Raw genomic sequence first — 14454 nt, 5'->3', positions numbered from 1 at the left:
ACAGGAATCCTGGATAAACAACAAAATAACATGGAGTGCAGGGCACTAATGCTGCTACTCCAAAGCTATAACAGTAGATTTGCATTTAACTGCACATTGCAAGAGAACACCAGTCCCAGCAAAAATTCAAAGAGCAGCAAGTGCAGGCACTGAGCCATCACTCTCTAGCTTGGATGGGGCTCTGGAAACGAAGCACCCAGAAGTGCAATGAAGTCATCTGCCCCTGCTAATCTAATCTCTGTGACTAAGAGAAGAAATTCCTAAGTATGAATACAAAGCAGGATCAAGAGTATATCAAGTATACAAAGAATATTTAAAGATGACATACTTCAGTCCTTCACAAAACCCCTTCTTAGATACTCTTGCCTTGTACAAGCCTTTTTCATATTTTTAATTATTACTTTTCACATTTTGTTAGGTCTCCTTTTCCATTCATATCTTGTAGACTCAGAGAGCACAATGGTTTCTAAATTGAACTTCCTGACAGCAAAAACTAGAATTACAGAACAAGGGATGGAAAAATCAGAATGAGAATTTCATTTCAAATGAACTTAAGTAAATATACTTGTTATCTAACCACTTTGGCCTTTGCATCAAATGATGGAAACAACTGCTGTTGGAGAAGCCTATAATAATAATAACGGAAGAGAAATACAATGGAACTTTATTAAGTATATTCTTACTGACAATTTACTGTAGACTTAAATTAAATTTTGTTAGAGGATTTCCTTAAAGTACTTCCAATAAATTATCTTTATTAATTATATTTAAAATGTCATTGTTAATTTGCTTTTGAGGAAAAGATTATCTTGCCATTTTGTAAAAATATAACATTGAAATAAAGCATATAAAGAGGAAAAAAGGTATGTAGGTACATAAAATGAAATTGTCTAATGACTGGTGTACATAGAAGAAAAAATCAAATAACCATAGAAATGGATATTTAATTTTTTTCCTCCCTCAATGAAGTAATAAAAGCATCTGTTTATATGCTTTTTACTTCTAGTGTCCTGTTAAAAGCAAGGTACTCCTTGGGGCTGGAGAAATACTTGAGACACCACAAGAGTTCAGAAAAAGAGTTTGTAAAACAGTTTCCTCATCCGTAGTCACAATATTTTAAACCTACCTAATGTTTTCTCTTACTCAGAAAAACAAGAATTCAATGTACAATGAGAAGATTTGCCTCTCTCCAGGACCTAAATTCTATTGGTCCATGGAAAATTGAATCACAACATCTCAAAGTACACAAGTTTTAGGAAGGGCTTTACCAGCAAAATGAAAGCTTTGAAGTTTTCAGTCCCACGAGAGCAGCATCAATCTCCTCCCTCTGCAGCAGCACTGGGCAGGCAGAGAAGCCCATTTCCCTGCAGCTGTGAGAATGAACTGGAACTCAGGCTTGGATACTGCTGAGTCCCATTAGCAATTTCTGGTTTTACCTAGAATTGATTCAATCATATGCAAGAACATAACAAGAAACTCCATAAACCTGTTATCACTTTCTGTGTGATATATTCTCTTCCTAGCTACAGTCCACCATTCTCTTAATGAGGCAAAAATAAATATCTTTAATGCAAAGGAAAAAGAAAAAAAAACCAAAAAAAACCCAAGTACAGTGACCAAAATAACTTGCATCAATTTGACAGCAAGTCTTAAAAAAAACAACATTCTTTTACACAGTAAGTTTAGGACCCCCTGGTTTCTTGGTGCAGGGTAAGTAAAGAAACAGACAGCTAAATTTATCTTCACTTTGATTTGTTTGGCTTTAAATTACAACAAAGAAAACATTCAGGCACATTAAGCGGGGCTGGACATTAGCAGAATAATTAACTATATTATACTGCATATAAAGTTAAAAAGAAATAAAAAAGCACACTTAGGGACATACAATGAAAGAACTCCCAAACATCTGCCTCCACATAATTTGTTAGTGAACACAGTTCAGTAATGAAAGCACCTCAAACAAACTTTCTATAAAGACAATTTTCAGTCACTTGTTTTGGTTTTTGGTTTTGTTTGGTTTTTTTAAATAGAATTTAGCTTCAGTTCAAACTCTTTTTTTCCCTTAACCAGAAAAGTATTTTCTCTGCAAGTTTGTACAGTTCAGTTTAACCAAATACACTTTTTTTGGTATTTCCCCTAAAAGCACTACGCAGCACCACAGACAGGTGAATCTGTTCCCACAAGAAACTTCAGTTCAACACCAGCTTTATACAGAAAAAGCCACAATGGCTGGATATGGCAATACACACCAGAGAGAGTGAATGGAGACCTCAACTACAAACACAGGCATCACAACTTCATCACAGCACTTGAAATAATGGGAGCATCTCAGCTGTTAGTCAGGTGAAATATCCACTCAGAGAAAAAAATACTTATGATGGTCCCTCCCACGGGGTGAAATCCCATCAAAGAGCAAGCAAATCCAAAGAACAAAATTACTTCCCTAAATAAAAATTATCAGGGGTGCCTGACCTGTGCCTTTTGAATTTTTAACCATACAAAAGAACAAATATTAACTATTATTTAAATATATTATTTATTATTTCCTTTATTTATACATATATAAACAAACAGACGTAATTTCAGTGTAAAAACCTGCTTTTCAGGCTTTAAGATTTTTTAAAATTAGGCATATTATCATATGATTTGAAGCTATAATATAGCCAAACAGGGGCCAGTTTCAGTGTCAAGTGCCCAAAGCCAGTCCCTTAGGGGAACAGTACTGCTGACACTTGGTGGCTTTTTTGTTGATAAAGTTTTTAATACTTTAAACTGAATACTCATTATTTCAGAGATCAGGGAAACATTCTAATGCTGAATGCTTCTAAGAACGATGTTTCGGGATTTCTGTAGTCTTTAAATGTAACCTAGAAACCTAAAATTAGGCACTATTTGAATAATTTTCCTTATTCTCTGATGAAATGTGTCTTCGTCAGATCTTCTGATATCTTTAAAGGATACTTGCTAAATTAGAGTACAAGCTCAAAATGTTTTCTAATTAATGTACAGTTCATTTTTTTTTATAAATCCTCAGAGTTAGGGAACAGTACAGTCCCCAAAATTGTATACATACAGAACTGCATTAAATTAAAGCCAAAGAACACAAAATTATATGACTCTTTCCATCACACAGCAACACTGCTGCACGCATACATTCCAATTTTTACAGGACAGGGCAATCTCTCTACAAAGTTATCGGCAATTTTTTGCATATCCACATTCACCCAACCACACTGGGTTCCTCCACAACCAGCCCCACCACACCGGTGCTGTCCTTCAAGCTGCAGAACACCTCCAGTAAGCCCTTTCAGGGTTAACACTAACACTTGCTGATGAGTCCCAAGCCCTTTGCATGGGATCACGTCACTGTCATATTTTCTGAAAAATCCCTTCGCCAGGATTTCTTCTCCTGGGAAGTTGAGAAGTTCTCAGAGAAAAATGTAAATAATAATTATCTGATTGCTGCTTTGGAATGTGGTTTGCAGATTGTTTACCAACAGGTGCATGTTTGATTGGTTTCCTGTGAATTGTTTTTACTTAATGACTAATCACCATCAGCTGTGTCAGACTCTGAGGAGTGAGTCACCAGTTTTTCATTTTCATTCTTGTTAAGCCTTCTGCCTGTGTTCTTCTCTTTCTTTAATATAGGTTTAGAATAGTATTCTTTTAGTATAATATAACATCATAAAGTAATAAATCAGCCTTCTGAGAACACAGAGTCAGAGTCTCATCTCTCACCTCATCCTGGGGACCCTCACAAACTCAACAGGATCATTCACAGAAGCTCCCTCTGCCCACATTTAGTGCCTCTCCCCGGCTGTCCCAGCAGGTGACCAGCACACCAGAGCTGCTGCCGCTGCCACCCTCACCTGAAGGGACAGCCCAGAGGCAGCGAGGACCCAGCTGTGCCACTCTGCACTCTGAGCCTCTCTAAATCATCTCACACTGCAAGGGCAGCGCGCATAACCACTGCCAGAACACCACACACAATCCCCCCAAAGTCAACCACAGGTTCAGGTAATCATGACCTCTCCTTTTACAACATAAATGCATAATTTCCACACCACTCTTTGATGAAGGGACCACAGACTTAAAAAGAGGAAACAATTACAGTCATTAGAATTTCACCCAAGCGTGAGATTTAATCTCAGGCCATGGTCTTGCCAATGGCTGTGGGGGTCTCAATGGAGACAAAACTGCTCTGTGGGAGAAAAAAATGCCTTGATGATGACATTAGTCAGCAAGAGAGACTGAGCTTTGTCTTCCATCCAACAGCACAGTCAAATACAAGGAAACCATTTTCCCTCCCCCTCTTCTGGATCCTAAAAAAGAAAGCTACAATTTTGTTTTTCTCTCTGAAATGCAGTTTTTGCATACTTTGGAAAACTTTCTTCCCCAAAGCAATACTGCTGAAAGGCTAGTTTTTAAAATAAGAGAAGTAAATTTAAGCATAAATACACATCTATGACAAAAAACCACATTTCTTATGCCTATCCTTATTAATGTGATAGGATAGTTCTATCAACAACACTCAAACACTTCTATAGCTTCTTTTTACCCAACAGGTCCTTCAAGACCATTTCAAATTTTACATATATGGGAGAATCATATCTAAAGTATGTTCACCTGTTCTACAAGGCATTTAATGGAAAGAAGACAGGTAAAACTCAGCCAAAAAAATTAAGGCAGAGTTTAACAACTAAAAAGAGCTCCTGAGATCCAAAAATACCAGCTTACAATCATATGCTAATCATATGTTTCATCCCAAATAAGTCAGAAAACAAAGGAAAACATAAGCACAAAAGACAAGAAAGTGCTACAAGCAACAATATTAAATTCATTTTTCCAATACTGCAGAACAAGCCAGATCTGCAGTGGACAAGAGTCATCATCATCACCCCTTCTACAACATGAAGTAAGAAAGGAGTTTCTCAACCAAACCATAAGCACAAATGAATCATCTCTTCTCTAGAGCCTGAAGTGAGGGAGCCTGGATTCTTACCCAGATCAATATAAATCTCAAAATTCAAACCTCAATTTTTATTCCCCATTATCATTCTTTACCTCCATGACACTCCTGAATACAATTTCTTCATTTTTATTTAAGCTATCCTGTCTATTCCATTTCCACTCCTTCTACTATCCACCAATTCCTTCTGCTGCTCCATTAAACAGAAATTTATATTTATTATTGTTTGTCCGGTCCCAACTACCCCTAGTGTTGCTAATGCTGATAATTACAATCTAATGTAAGATTAATCAGCCTAAGTTTGAAACTGAGATTGTCATTCAATTTGGAAGCCAACACAAACCATTTCATGTTCACCTGAAGAGATTAGATAAACTGCACGAGAACATTTTGGTAAAATAATTGATAAGGAGATAGGAAATAAGAATTATTGGTATTTACTTAGCCTGCAACACTTTCTGGAAGCAAATAGTTTAAAGGAAGCACTTCAGCACAGCTCCCTAATCTGAATTTCACAGATAGCACAAGGAATATTTTCTCACAGAATGCAGAGTACCTCTGCAATCCCAGCTATCGTGTGAGCTGTTTGAGCCTCTTTCCTGAAGCTCACAAGGGTAATTTTAACTCAGTTTTACCCCATGAGGAGCTGAGACCCACAGAACACAACGTTTTCAAGAATCCAGCTGGAAATGACCACTACAAAACAGCTGCCCTTGCCCTTCAGCTTGCCAGGCCAACCTTAGGGTTCCAGACAGAAAACTCACTGGCACCAGAAAAAACAACTTTGATTACACTTAAATGACTTTAGCAATGACAGTGTACAGGTTTGGTTTGCACCCTTAGTGAGATATCTGCTTTACAATTATAACCTCAATTCTTCCATCCACATTTTGTTTCTCTAGGGGTTTTTATAAACAGTACTTTACAACAGCCATGCAAAACATGTATTATTTTAAGTACAAAAACTCCAAAATAAATATACTGAGAAAATTCAGTTCATGGCTCCATCAAGCTAACTAACTATTAGAAATAGGTTTATACATAAGCAACATATCCTTCTGCTTATATCTAGCATCTACTAATTGAAGACAACTTTTAAATCAAGATGCAGAACCCATACAGTAGAATCTTATAAGGCTGGTTTGTTGATTAGCAGACCACTGAGTTGCTCAATTGTACTATTTAGCAAGCAAGCACATCCATCATCAGTAAAAATGCTACTTTGAAAAATGTGCTTTAAATTTACTTTGATAAGGGTAATTTTAACTACAAATATGTTCCATATTTTACAGTAAGTTGCTCTAGATTTTATGCAGTTATTTATAATACTTCACTACATTAGCTAATATTTTAAAGCATCTAAATGTTGATTAACAAAGCTTCCCTGCTCCTCCAAACAGCTTACAAAATAATTTAAAGCAAGAATAAACATGAAGCAAAAGTGAAAAGTGGTTATTTGATGAATCCTTGCACACAGTATGCTGAACAAAGAAATTCCATTTTAAAACCAATAAGAAAAATGATCAAGCAGACTTGAACAGCACAATTACAGTGATTGGTTATTAAGTTTTCCTGAGGAGCTGTCATGGTTTTGTGTCAAATAGCACAGTTTTGTTGTATACAAGTAAACAAACACAACCACTCAGAAGCTTTGTAGAAAAATTGTCATATATTAGCAAGGGACAATTTCACATTCAAAAATGTTTCAATAAACCCACTCCTGGTTAAAATCTACACTTTAGATTGAGAATTCCATTATAAATCACATCTTCCAAACATGAAATGCACAATTATTTTTGTCTTTTAAACCCCACACAGAAACCAGTACATTTCTGACAGGATTCTAAGAAGCTGCAGAAGAGAAGGTGATTATTCACTATAACTTTTGATATCAGGAGAAAATGGGTCTCTTGCTCCTTGTAAACTACCTGACCCAAAAAATGAATAGAAGACTCCTCCTGCTCCAGTCTCTAATAATGCCTAAGAGCTGTTGTGTAAGTTTAGGAAGTTGTTGAATGTGTAACTTCTACAACAAAATCAGCTTCAAGTCAAAATTGCAGAAGAGGGCATAGAATAGAAATAACAGTAATCCCTTTCCACTGTCACATCACTCACAAAACCCACAAAAACAAGAAGTAATGCAATACATAGAAAGTTAGAGCTATTACAGTTATGATATAGACAGATAAAAACTCCACAAGATCCCTATTTTAGGGGTCCCCTATTTTAGGACCCCCCTCCAAGTTTCATTCTACCCAATATCACACAACAAATCCTATTTCACACAGTAGTGGTTCAGAGCAGATTTAGTACAACTAGATTCCTTTTACCCAGTTATTTACACACATGGGGAAATGAGGAAGGAAATAAGAGACTTGTACACAATAAATTCCATGGTTCTCACATCAAACCAGTTGTTTTTTCTCACCTGTTACCTGTGTCTCATGTCATGTGTAAGACAACACCCCACACGTTTTTATTGCCTAAGGTACAAAAAGCACGACCCAAATTATAGATGAAATAAGACTAACCTTCCTTAAAACACAGAGGATGTTTTCTTTAAGAACAAGAAAATTAACCCGGAGTTGTGTTCCAAATCGTGCACTTAATTCTGCTTCGATTCACAGTGAGGTCACTCCCCCCAGGCTGACCTGTTACCCGAGTACTTATCCCTGAGATCCTGCAATGCAAGCAAACACTGCCCTCTTGTGCACTGCAACATCCAGGAGACAAAGTCCCATTTCCAGGGTTGTGGAGACCATGCAAAGTTTTTACACTGGTTGCCCTTCTTCATGCATAGCTCCTTAATTAAAAAAAAAAATGTAGATTTCATTTTAAAATGTCAAAAATACTCCTTCGTGTTGTCAGACAAGTATCTGGCACCAGCCAAATTATAGTGACTAAAACAAAAGACACTCTTTCAATTTCATTTAAGAAAATAAAGTTTATTTGAAATTTTAATACAAAGCAGTGTCAGCAATTCACAAGCACCATGAACCCAAAGAGTCTAATAGGTTTTAGAAAACATTCCCACTAGTGCTAGCTGAAGTCCCTTAATAAGTACTTCCATAACATCAACCACAACATCAAGATTTGTGGATAGGAATTACATTACACAAGACGTATGTTAATTTTATTTTTTTTCCACCAGAACAGGGTTCATTATGTTACTCTCACTTCCAACTGGCAGCCAAAGATCTCAAGGCTCTCTGGTGACTCCTCTGTGAACAGAATGATATCTACTAAATACAAGGCACTCTTTCCCTCCAGAGGTTTCCCTTCTTTGACATCTGTACTCAACAGCAAGTCATCCACATATATATCTACAACTATAAAACTCTACTTGCTCACTCACCTAGAATAGAAAAAAAAAACAAGAACTGTCACATCTTCACAAAGATCTCAACAAAGGCTCACATTGACAGAAGGGTGTTTTCATGGCAGTAAAGCAAAGGTAACCCTGAGTTTACAAATCCTCTTAAAAGCTTATAACAAACTCAGCAAAACAACTAATCTGTGATAAAAGGTGGGGATTTTTTGTGATATGTTAATCTTACAAATAATCTGCATCTGACTGAATTTGAATGCTGGTAGCAAGACCACATTTCCCTTGATCTCCCAGGCCTGTTTTCATTGTACTCATTTGCATCAGCAAGACATGGTTTTGCTATGCTCATTTCCCCCTCTCCAAGCTCTAGTGCAAGTTCAAAAGTCTTGGCCCTTCCAATGTATCAGGTATGAATTAATACCCTTCCTTAGCTGAACACAGCAGCAAAGTGGAAACAGACACTTGCAAGGCAGTGTGCTTTGAAAGGAACTGCAGGGACAAATGGTGACAATGAAGTTCTAGTTATAAAGTAAAAAGGTCAAAGGTTCAGACAGGCATAAGGATTACAAAACTACAAGTTTGTCAGAGTTCCCCCCAGCCCAGGTTTAAACAACCAGGGTCAAGTAGTAGCTTTCCAATTAAAACCCCATAAGGATACTTTGTCCTTTGAACTTCATAGGGGGAAAAAAAAAGACAATTTTCTGATTTAGAAGTTGTTTTGAGGACCCATCTCAAAATCAAACAGATAAAGGGCATCCAACAACAGCTCACCTAAAGCAAACATCCAGTAACCCTTGGCTGCCTGTGTGGGGGAAGTTGGGATGAGGTAATCATGTTCTCCTATATTAGTGTGCTGACCCTTTGGAGGGCATGAAATTAACCATCAGCAAGGAAAAAATCTGCTACTGCTTAAACTACTCTGCTACGCAAAGTGGTCTTAAAATGAAATATGGGGATTGAATTTCGTCTGGCAGATTAACTTGTCTAACCTCTCTGCAGGCATCCCTTCCTGCTGAACTCATTTGAGAAACCATTCCAGACCCTACTGGTGCACAGGTCTGTGACAAACAAATGTAAAAGCAACACTTTTTTTATTTCAATGACATTAACATCAGTTTTGTGGAAGATGAGGAGCCGAACATTAACAAAAGAACAGAAGTTTAAAAACGCCATAGTGCTGTGACAGAAACTACCTCATCTCAGTGTGAAATTTTACCAAAAATACCACCCTAAATCTCTACAGCAACAGAAGAATGCAGTAGTGACAAATATCAGTCCTGCATCTTGCAGTCATTCCTTCAGTGCACAAACCAAAGTGTAAGGCAGATCTGGGTGCTTCTTACTGCTTGGCACAAGTCAGACACAAATGGCTGTAAATACTGGTTTTGTAGCCTTGCTTGAGACAAGATCCTGCTAAAGCACAGGAAAAGTCTGAAATTGTGTTTTAAAATAAACAGTTCTGTTCTTATTGTTTGAAAGAGTAAGACAGAAATACAGAGCACAGAGTCCAAGCCACATAGCTACCCACAATAACTTAATGCCTTCCTGCCACAGACTCACAAGAGCCTCAGAAGAATATAAACCAGTATGGTTTGAATACAAGTGAAAGGCATGATGAAGTACAACAAGTGACTATTACTTATTCCATTCCAACCTTGACTATCACCTTCCATCTGAAACTTAAACAAAACATCTTGGGTGAAACTGTCTGCAACATTTCCCATTCCCAGCATGCAGGTAAAAAAAAAAAACAAAACCAAAAAAACCATCCAAAACAAAACACTTTTGATTTAACATTTGATATGTTTTGTTTTCAAGGACAAGCTTTGCAAGAAAAATGTTGCCACACAGAATGAAATACGACTTCTATTTTTCATTCCAATTGGTTACTACTCAAATATTCTGCATTCATTTAATCCTAAGGTATTGTGTCTGAGCAAGCATCTTGTGAGTGACTGGGAAAAGTACTCACAAGGTCAAGCACTACCTGGCACAGCATGACAAAAATGCAATGCTAGATTTTGACACGAAAAAATCCACTTCAGGAATTAGCTACATACAGAAATATGTTAAAGAGTGGTAAATAGTAACATTTAACCTGTAAGCAGATTAATCAGTTTGTACAGCAAAGGAATTAACTCTTGGAGCACTCTGGAAGCACAGAAAAGATGACAGTTACAAAAGAGAGATACCCTGGGACACCACTGGTGAAAATGGCGCTTTGGAAGAGAAGAGGCAGAGTGACTCCTCAGAAGGAAACCCTTGAGCTCCTCACTTCGTGGGAGACCTGAGTGAGCAATGCTGGTGCTACCCTGCCACAGCAGAGGGTGTTTCCATGAGCTGGGAGCACTCAAGGGGAAGCCAACTAATTTATCCCACCTTCAGTGAAAAAAGAGAACTGCAAACAAGAGGATGCAGTAACATTTTCACAGCAGTAGCTTCTCCGGCAAACCCTGCATGCACATGACTAAGAGAGTTCTGAAGCAGCCCTCTCACCTCTGCTGTCACTCCACCTTCCAAATCCTCACATCCAGCTCCCTTGCTCACAGGCATTCCAGCTTTTCTGCAGGTCAACTTCAACCTGTAGCTACACCAGGATTTCAATTCAGAACAGTGACATTTTAAAGAGGTATGGGAAATCTGAGGTGCAGAACACAGAAAGATAAAGCACTTTGCACTCATGTCTTAATGAAAAACCATACATAGAGAAAACATGTAGTAACAGGGAAATCACAGATTCCATCAAAAAGAAAAGGGTAGTGACATTCCTGGTTGCAGAGAAAATGTTTGGAATAGTGAACCCTTAATGCTTAGTAACGAGGAAGTAGATGAAAATAACCTAAATTTTTCAAGTACCATTATCTGGGAGGACTCACTTTCCATTCCTGAAGTGATGAAAAAGTTGGCATTATTGAAACACACAGGAACACCAAAGATTGTATCCTGTTACACAGGACATGCTACACTTCAGTTCGAGTTTCACCAAACCTCACCAAACCTGTAAGCACCTAAGTAGTCCCACAGGCACAGATCAGGTTTTATCATCAAGGTTTCACCTTTCAAACCTGGTAGTAAAAAAAAGCAAAAAAAGCATCCACTGTCAAGATATATCTATTATTAAGAAGAAAACTGAAGTTCCTAATTCTTTAAACTATTAACACAACACTGCATCTTCTCCACAACCCTTTCTTAACACACAGAATTGCAGTAAGTTACATTAATCAACTGTTTTACTTCAATAAAATACATAACCTGGGATAAGTGGAACTAAGCAAGTCTGATGTGCTTATGTGTCTGAATTACCATGCATAAAGAATTATTTTTGCTGGGAAGAAAATTATCATCATCTCATCCCATCCATGCCTTCCTTCTCCCTGCACGGCCTATTAGTAAGCAAATCTGAATAACTTATTCAGCTGTGACTAGATACTTTAAAGATCTTCATAAAAATAACAGAAAGCAATGAGAAATCTGTGTATCAAACAACCACCCCAAATAAGTGTTAAAGTTACTGAAAAACAGAACTGGCTGAAGCTGATCTCTAAGTTTTCCCACATCCCCTCCATGAGAAAGTTCACACCATCCAGAGTAGCTGCTTCTGGCAGAAAGGAATGTCTGACTGCAAGTGACTCTTCAGTACATCCAAGAAACATCTGCCAAAGTCAACTTTGCTCTTTAGAAGATAATCAGGTGCTTACAATTACTAAAGAATACTAAGGGCTTGCCAAGTACAAGAAATGAGCACGAGACCGCAGGTTCCTGGAATTAAGCACACGGGCACGCCTCCCCTGCAGCTGCGGAGCACACGGGTGTGAAACAGACCATTTCACTGCTGCTGAAACTCACAAATAAGTAAATATTTGTTATCCTACCCACAAGAAGTGCAAACAATACAACAGCGTTACCACTAATGCAACTTACAAGTAGCACAATTGCTCAAAAGGGGGTTGAATTCCCACATCGTGACAAGTAAGTCAGCCCGAACCTCAGTCTAGCCAAGAAACGTCCTACAAAACAACCACCAAGCTGTCATTAAAGAGACACTGGGAGAGGAACTGACCTGGCAGGCGGATCCCCGCAGTGACAACAACCTGTGACCACTTTAAACCCCTGCAGCTGTGACTGCATCATCTCCTTAGCCAAGCACCGAGCACCTCTCAACACTCTTCTAAAGAGCTTGAAGGGGAGACAGAATACGGTGAACTAATTTAAAATGAGTCCAAATGCAAACCAAATTAATCTTCTGACATCCTCTATGAAGACTAAAATGAAGAGTTACCAAAATCCACAAAATTATTTCTAAGCCTAAAATTATCATGTTACAACTCCCTAGTCCTCCAAGACAACATGGCCATGTCCAGCAACTACATCGCAGCTCTCAACTACAGACATCCAACTCTGACAGCTTTAACAGGAGAAAAACCAGCAATTTATAGGGCTGTGCGGTGCCATTAATAAGCCTCCATACACGATAAAAAAACCTTTTTTCTAGTAAGTGTAAGAAACCTGACCACACCTGCCCATCCAAACAGCACTCCAAGAACTCACGTGTACAGAGTGCTTTCCTATGAGCACAGTTTGTTTTACTTGAAGAGCAACTACGAGCAAGCCCAGCAAAGTCATAGGTCCGTGAAAAACCCGTCTCGCCCCGTCCCCTCGGTTTGGGCACAGCGGACACCCCGGCTCCCGGCGGCCCCGCTCCCACCGCGGACACGGGCGGGCGCAGCCCCGCGGGGCCCGGAGCGCCCCGGGAGGCACGGCAGCCACCGGGGCGGGCCGGGGCGGCCCCCGTGCGCCCCCCTTACCGCCGATGATGGTGCGGATGAGGGAGGCGTGCCCCGGGCAGTCCACCAGCGTGAGCTGCAGCTCGCCGGGCCCCGGGCCCAGCTGCGGCGGCAGCTCGGTGCGCAGGCAGGAGAAGCCCAGGTCCAGCGTGATGCCCCGCGCGCGGCTCTGCGGCGCCCGGTCGAAGGCGGCGGTGGAGCCGGTGGTGCTGAGCGCCCGCGCCAGCGCTGTCTTCCCGCTGTCGATATGGCCCAGCACTCCCACGTTCACGTTCAGCACTCGGGCGGCCATGGCGGCGCTGCACCCGCACGGTCCGTCCCCACAGCGCCCCTGCGGCAACGCGGGCCCCGCCGCCGCCGTTCCGCCCGCCGGGGGCCGGTGCGCGGGCAGGGCCGAGCGAGCGGCGGGCAGGGCTGCTCGGAGCCGGCGCGGTTCGTCCGCTCCACGGTCGGGGATGAGGAGCACCGGCCGGCACACACCCCAGCTCACCTCACCTGAGTTTCACCGCCGACGACGTCCTTCACTCATGAGCTGTCCCCAGCCTAGGCGTAAAAACTGACGCAATCCCAGGACGCCTCAACCAAACCTCCCTCTTTGCCTCCCGACCAGGCGTCTTCTACGGACAGTGCTCAGAAATTTGCGGAGCCAACCACAGCTTCATGCCAATCGTAGTAGAATCTACCCCTCTCGCTAACTTTGAAAGCTGATCCTCCCTAATATCATCTCAATCATTAAGAAGCTATGAGCCTTTTAAGCTAAAGAAAAAGGGCTCTCCCCCTCCTTAATGACATGCCTCAACTAAACCCCCTCAACTAAGCCCCTGATTATTTATCATGCTCACTTCATGACTCACCTTCTCCTTAATCATCCAACCTAAACTCCTATCATTGGTATCGATAAATCCTCCATCCAGCAAACCACCTGTCGGCCCAAGCATCACTCCCTGAACCTGACCATGAATCTAAACTTCTTTGATCACTTTCAGGGAGTACCAATTTCAGCAGGTTACCTTAATGCCCATCAGCTGGGCCTCCTCCCCATTGCTCCCGGCCTGAAGGGGGCATGGGATTCACCCTAAGCATCCACACCTTCGCTCACACCTCGCCCACGCTAATTAGACACTGCAGGGCTGCTTAACACGCTCACTGCCGCATCACCCCCTCCATTCTGCCCCCAGTCAAGCCCCGGTGCTGCTGGAACTGCGGTGACCAGGTTTGATTTCAAAGTCACATGGACATTGCAAACCCACGTGAAGAAGGTCACGTTTGGATCATTTACTCACATTACACTTAATAAATTCGAGCCTTCAATTAATTTTCCTCTAAAGGGATATCTAAGTTAGGTTAAATGCTGCATCAAAAATCATATATTT

The 14454-nt window shown here is 40.4% G+C and overlaps 1 protein-coding gene across 2 annotated transcripts in view; it reads right to left on the bottom strand.

Annotated features, from left to right (window-relative positions):
* The window catches only part of EEFSEC (eukaryotic elongation factor, selenocysteine-tRNA specific), a 120833-nt gene extending 106766 nt beyond the window's left edge, over window positions 1-14067 (bottom strand). The window contains exon 1 of one of the 2 annotated variants that reach the window (XM_064723937.1): window positions 13936-14067. Coding sequence is in view for 1 of the 2 variants with exons in the window: in XM_064723936.1 (XP_064580006.1) it covers window positions 13103-13373 (271 nt within the window). In the remaining variant the exon portion in view is untranslated. Of the gene's footprint in view, window positions 1-13102; window positions 13419-13935 lie in introns of those variants that run through there. The other variant, XM_064723936.1, reaches the window with a different exon arrangement.
* Between the last annotated feature and the right edge of the window lie 387 nt (window positions 14068-14454).

This window comes from Zonotrichia leucophrys, chromosome 12, assembly GCF_028769735.1.
Source record: "Zonotrichia leucophrys gambelii isolate GWCS_2022_RI chromosome 12, RI_Zleu_2.0, whole genome shotgun sequence".
NCBI classification, from domain to species: domain Eukaryota; kingdom Metazoa; phylum Chordata; class Aves; order Passeriformes; family Passerellidae; genus Zonotrichia; species Zonotrichia leucophrys.
Note: the sequence above shows the minus strand (reverse complement) of the source record. Positions and strands in the feature narration are given on the sequence as shown.